The following is a 6,777-nucleotide window of genomic DNA, read 5'->3' as shown; positions in this document are numbered from 1 at the left end:
GTCTCACAGAGATGCTTGCCCTACTATAAGAAAGTATAGTAGTAGAAGGGGTGGACCTAAGTGGAAGGGAGGGTAGAATTTCAGGCCACAACAGAGGTCAAAGCAAGGACTGAGGGATCATCTACCAATAAAAAGAAATGATAATGAAACCAGCGCTGTTCCTTATAGCCCTTGAAAAACCAGGGCAGAGCTATCAAGGTGAAGTTCCATCAACATTTATTTACATCAGGTGTGTAGCAGCTGAACCCCTTAGTATGAAGGTGCAGATACTATTCCAAGAAAGGGGTGGGAACACCAGGCTCTATGGGGAACCAAAGGAAGCACTCTTAATTAGTGTTGAGGACTCCAGAGGCCAGGACAGAAAACTTCCCACTGAGCACTCAGTACTGGGTGATAACTAATGACTGGGGTGATAAGCTGAGGACCTCTGCACTTCTCAGAAATCCCAGGGAAATTTGTGATGACAACTACAGGACAGCAGAGGGAATGGGTCTTATGACTGGCCACTAGTTGGGTGGTGGTCTTGAATGTGAAATAACTGATTCCTCTGTGTAGGAGACTACCAGCCCCTTCTATCACCCCAGCGTGCCTGAGGCAGGGGTAGCAGGATGAAGCCTAAAGATCACTCTAATTTCCTTCAATATGTTTCCCAAAGGACAGGCTGATTAGGAGAATAGGAACCCTGGGGTTTTTCAGAAAAGTGCCCTCAAGCAAACCATAAATGAAGCCTTCCTGATAACCAAGGTGGTATTTCCCTGCTGCAGCTGCACACTCAACCTTCATCTTCCTGTGGGCCCTTATCACCTGCCCTCCTACTCACACTTCTCATCATTGTCCCCCAGCGCAGGCATCATGCCTCGGGGTCAGAATCATAAGCTCTGCATCCATGAGAAACGCCACCAGGCCCAATATGAGCCCCAGAGTCACAGGGGAGTTCAGCCCACTGCAGTAATGGAAGAGCTTCCCTCTACCTCTTCTCTTTTAGAAGATAATTCACAGAGCTCATCAGCTACTGGGTCAAATAGCACTTCCCAGGGGTCTTTGGAAGCCCCATCTACTACCAGCACTTTTTCAACTACTTCTGACACAACATCTGATGAAGAAGATACCAGTCAAGATGACGAAGATTCACGTTCCTCCGATGTCTCATCTTCTACTGAGAACACCTACAGTGATACTCTGAACAGCATGACAAGTTTGTTGGAACAGTTCCTTCTGCATAAATATAAAATGAAGCAGCCCGTCATGAAGGAAGATATGCTGAAGATTATCCACCCAAAATACCATAATCTATTTGCTGAGATTCTCAAGACAGCCTCTGAACACATCGAGGCCGTCTTTGCAGTTGACTTGAAGGAAGTTGATTCAACCATCCACTCCTATGACCTTGTCAGCAAACTGAACCTGCCCAACAATGGGAGGCTGTGGGATGGTAAGGGCTTACCTAAGACTGGTCTCTTGATGACAGTTCTGGGTGTGATCTTTGTGAAGGGCAACTGTGCCGCTGAGGAAGACATCTGGAAGTTCTTGAGTATGATGCGAGTATATGCTGGGAGAAAACACTTCATCTACGGAGAGCCCAGGAAGCTCATCACCAAAGACTTTGTGACGATGAAGTACCTGGAGTACCGCCAGGTTGCCAACGGTGATCCTCCACGTTACGAGTTCCTGTGGGGCCCACGAGCCCATGGTGAAACCAGCAAAATGAAAGTCTTGGAATTTTTGGCAAAAGTCATTGATACAGTCCCCAGTGCCTTCTCATCACAGTATGAAGAAGCTTTGCGAGATGAGGAGGAGAGAGCTTGAGCCACAGTTCCAACCAGGCCTGGCACCACTGTCACTTCCAGGCATGTTCCACAGCCACGTCCAGCAGCTTCTCCCACCCCTACTGAAGACCAAGACTTTAAAAATCATCCAGATAAGAAAATTTGACATCAAAAGAGGGACTTCTGCCGAAATGGGAAGCAATCCCACAATAATACTGCTGGGACAATGGAATGAAAAAATAAAATGACAAAAATTTCAAAACATGATGAACCTTGATTGTTCTCCATCTTTTCTGTCTTCTGTTTTGTAAAATTAAATAATTTATACCTCGATATGCTTCTTGAAAAATGCAGGAGGTATTACACCTTAACAAGTTAGACCTCTTACTGTCTTCATTTATTTTTTGAGCATCTGCTCTTTGAAAGGCTCTATGCTAGTTCTGGTGAGGATAAGATCAAGACCTAGCCTATGCCCAAACAACTTTAGAAACAAGGAGCTGCAATCACATAAACAAGATCTTGAGATAGCCTTTAGGAATGACAGGAAAGTAAAAAGACTATCCAGGAGGAAATCTCTACCTGGGCTAACGTACTGATTTGTTAGGCTTTCCACAACAAAACCCCACAGAATCAGTGGCTGAAACAACGGAAATTTATTTTCTCAGAGTTCTAGAGGCTGCAAGTCCAAGATGAGGGCTGATTTACCCTGAGGCCACTCCCCTTGGCTGCCAGGTGGCCACCCTCTTCACTTGGCATTCCTTTTGAGGGCATATATCCCTGGTGCCTCTTTTTTTGTCTCCATTTCTTCTTATAGTCACACTGGGTTATGGCCCACCCTAAGAGATCAGCACTGGGATTTCTTTGGAAGGAATGATGCTAAAGCTGAAACTTCAGTATTTTGGCCACCTCATGCAAAGAGCTGACTCATTGGAAAAGACTCTGATGCTGGGAGGGATTGGGGGCAGGAGGAAAAGGGGACGATAGAGGATGAGACGGGTGGATGGCATCACTGACTTGATGGACGTGAGTCTGAGTGAACTCCGGGAGTTGGTGATACACAGGGAGGCCTGGCGTGCTGCGATTCATGGGGTCACAAAGAGTTGGACACAACTGAGCGACTGAACTGATCTGAACTGAATGACTTAATTTTAACTCAACCATCACTTTAAAGACCTTATTTCTAACTGCAGTTGCATTCTGAAGTACTCTGAGTTATGCCTTCAATATGCATTTGTGGAGTTCGGCCCCTACCAGATAGAAATCTATGGTGTCTCTGCTCTTATCTCAATGCAGGAGATTCCAGTGCACAGATTGGTATGCTATGCACATCGTCTGCAGGGAGTTTCTGAGATGTAAGGGTGAACTCCCTTGAGGTGTGTAGGGAAGGAGGACATTCCTCCCTTTACCCCTTTTGAATTCTTGTGGTTAGACTACTAATAAACTTGACACAAGATAGGGTAATAGGAGAAAAAGAGACAAATTGCAATTCATGTGCACAGAGGTGTCATAGAAATGGGACCTAAGAAGTGGGCAAAGCAGGCAGCTTTTTTATTTTTTAGACAACAAAACAATTTGTGAGGAATCAACAGGACAAATCAACTTAGGTTTTAGGTACTCAACTAGTAAGGAATCTAAACAGAATCTGTACCCAGGGTAGTAAATGAAAGACTTAACAATGTTTGTGTATACAGGCTTCTCTGCTTGAACTGCCTATTTCTGGTTAGAAGGGTTTCCCTCTGCCTCCAGATGCAGGCAGTACATCCTTCAAATGAGATGTATTTCCTGCTCTCAGGGAGACAGAAATCGGGAGGTGGCAGCATGTCCCTCCTCTGTTGGCTGTTTCTTAAGTAACTTGAATTCAAAATAATCAATATACCACTCTGGTATATTTGGGGGCAGAGTGCCCTAAGCCTTGACAGGTCCCTCCTCTGAAACTTGCCTGCAAGTCTCACATGGTAAAAGCTGATCTGCTCACTGTGGAGAGAGAGAATGGATTAGTGGAGTCCTGAATTTCATGGCAGCAGTTGCATCATTCTGAGAACAGGTCAGTTCATTTATGGCAAAACCAATACAATATTGTAAAGTAATTAGGCTCCAATTAAATAAATTTAAAAAAGAGTGATATCTCATTTCAATAGGTGGTGATGCAGGTGGGCTCCCAAAGCTAGGTCTATGGTACAAGCAGTATCAGGTAGTTACTAATAAGAGGCATTTCTATGGAAACAAAAGAAAAGCAGACGTTAATGATCAGAGCTGGTTATAAACCAGTTTCTGAGCCCAGAGGGTAGTCAGTCAAGATGTTTTCTAGGTGTCAGGATTGAAGCAACTATTGCAGTTTGAAATGTCTCTATCACAGTTAGCAATATCTCTGGGTGATCAGGTTAACTTTCTCAGTGGCTCGTACAGCAACAGGCATGAAGTCTATTTGAACATAAGCTGTTGTGACAATCGCTCTGATCTTGCATCAAGTCATTTGCTTCACATTGCAGGACTTCAGGAAAATGGCAATGTTAGTTCTCAGTGATTCAAGTCAAAAGAATGGGAAACTAGCGGATCAAGATGGTAGAGGTGTATCACTCGGAGCTCACTGTCTCCCCACAGACACATCAAAAGGATGGGAGAAATGGGGAATTTTAGTAAGAAAGTTGCAGCTAGATACGGGTGGACACTAGAAAAATTCAGGATACAAGCCAGTGTGCAGGCAAATAATAAAACTTCAAGGAAACATAATACCACTAGAACCTAATACCCACACATGTGTAGGACACTTTCTATTGAACCAATTTTTTCTGTCTATCATCTCCCTCATTTTTACCGAAGACAGGAAAACTAAGACCTAATTTGTTTGCAAAGGAAGTCTCAATTCAATAAACTCGGCCTGATTATTTATCTAAGTACAGTAAGAATAATAATTTGCCAATAGGCGCTTTTAAATCTGCTTTGCTGGAATGGTTCATAAGGAGTCTCCAGAAGGAAATTTTAATAGCCTCTTGAGGCTAGGAAGCCACAGCTAAGACTTGTTGTCAAACCTAGAGATCTGGATGAATTCCTCTCTTCCTGAAGTCCCAAAAACATCCTAAAGTTCCTGGGCCTACCAGAAGTGATCTTCCTTACTCACCTGGTAAGGCTGATGGGAATTCTATCAGCAAGGTCCCAGGCTGTTTTTCCTACGGGTTTTTATGGCTCCCTATGGTTAACCATTTTTTGCATTTCTTTTCCATGGGAATAGTCTTGATCCCTGTCTCCTGTACAATGTCACGAACCTCATTAAATGCAAAAAGTAAAATGGCTGTCTGGGGAGGCCTTACAAATAGCTGTGAAAAGAAGAGAAGTGAAAAGCAAAGGAGAAAAGGAAAGATATAAACATCCGAATGTGGAGTTCCAAAGAATAGCAAGAAGAGATAAGAAAGCCTTCTTCAGCGATCAGTGCAAAGAAATAGAGGGAAACAACAGAATGGGAAAGACTAGGGATCTCTTCAAGAAAATCAGAGATACCAAAGGAACATTTCATGCAAAGATGGGCTCGATAAAGGACATAAATGGGATGGACCTAACAGAAGCAGAAGATATTAAGAAGAGATGGCAAGAATACACAGAAGAACTGTACAAAAAAGATCTTCATGACCCAGATAATCACGATGACATGATCACTGACCTAGAGCCAGACATCCTGGAATGTGAAGTCAAGTGGGCCTTAGAAAGCATCACTATGAACAAAGCTAGTGGAGGTGATGGAATTTTAGTTGAGCTATTCCAAATCCTGAAAGATGATGCTGTGAAAGTGCTGCACTCAATATGCCAGCAAATTTGGAAAACTCAGCAGTGGCCACAGGACTGGAAAAGGTCAGTTTTCATTCCAATCCCAAAGAAAGTCAATGCCAAAGAATGCTCAAACTACCGCACAATTGCACTCATATCACACACTAGTAAAGTAATGCTCAAAATTCTCCAAGCCAGGCTTCAGCAATATGTGAACCGTGAACTGCCTGATGTTCAAGCTGGCTTTAGAAAAGCCAGAGGAACCAGAAATCAAATTGCCAACATCTGCTGGATCATGGAAAAAGCAAGAGAGTTCCAGAAAAACATGTATTTATGCTTTATTGACTATGCCAAAGCCTTTGACTGTGTGGATCACAATCACCTGTGGAAAATTCTGAAAGAGATGGGAATACCAGACCACCTGATCTGCCTCTTGAGAAATTTGTATGCAGGTCAGGAAGCAACAGTTAGAACTAGACATGAAACAACAGACTGGTTCCAAATAGGAAAAGGAGTATGTCAAGGCTGCATATTGTCACCCTGTTTATTTAACTTATATGCGGAGTACATCATGAGAAACGCTAGACTGGAAGAAACACAAGCTGGAATCAAGATTGCCAGGAGAAATATCAATAACCTCAGATATGCAGATGACACCACTCTTATGGCAGAAAGTGAAGAGGAACTAAAAAGCCTCTTGATGAAAGTGAAAGTGGAGAGTGAAGAAGTTAGCTTAAAGCTCAACATTCAGAAAACGAAGATCATGGCATCCAGTCCCATCACTTCATGGGAAATAGATGGGGAAACAGTGCAAACAGTGTCAGACTTTATTTTTTTGGGCTCCAAAATCACTGCAGATTGTGACTGCAGCCATGAAGTTAAAAGACGCTTACTCCTTGGAAGGAAAGTTATGACCAACCTAGATAGCACATTCAAAAGCAGAGACATTACTTTGCCAACAAAGGTTCGTCTAGTCAAGGCTATGGTTTTTCCTGTGGTCATGTAAGGATGTGAGAGTTGGACAGTGAAGAAGCCTGAACGCCAAAGAATTGATGCTTTTGAACTGTGGTGTTGGAAAAGATTCTTGAGAGTCCCTTGGACTGCAAGGAGATCCAATCAGTCCATTCTGAAGGAGATCAGCCCTGGGATTTCTTTGGAAGGAATGATGCTAAAGCTGAAACTCCAGTACTTTGGCCACCTCATGAGGACAGTTGACTCATTGGAAAAGACTCTGATGCTGGGAGGGATTGGG

General features: G+C 43.3%; 1 protein-coding gene across 1 annotated transcript; it reads left to right on the top strand.

Annotated features, from left to right (window-relative positions):
• The first annotated feature begins 852 nt into the window (after positions 1 to 852).
• Positions 853 to 1,890, top strand: LOC139181596 (melanoma-associated antigen B5-like). The gene has a single exon (XM_070785088.1). It carries the CDS (start codon positions 853 to 855, stop codon positions 1,804 to 1,806), a length of 954 nt encoding a protein of 317 aa, XP_070641189.1. The 3' UTR covers positions 1,807 to 1,890.
• Positions 1,891 to 6,777: the final 4,887 nt, after the last annotated feature.

Source organism: Bos indicus, chromosome X, assembly GCF_029378745.1.
Source record: "Bos indicus isolate NIAB-ARS_2022 breed Sahiwal x Tharparkar chromosome X, NIAB-ARS_B.indTharparkar_mat_pri_1.0, whole genome shotgun sequence".
Lineage (NCBI taxonomy): Eukaryota > Metazoa > Chordata > Mammalia > Artiodactyla > Bovidae > Bos > Bos indicus.
Note: the sequence above shows the minus strand (reverse complement) of the source record. Positions and strands in the feature narration are given on the sequence as shown.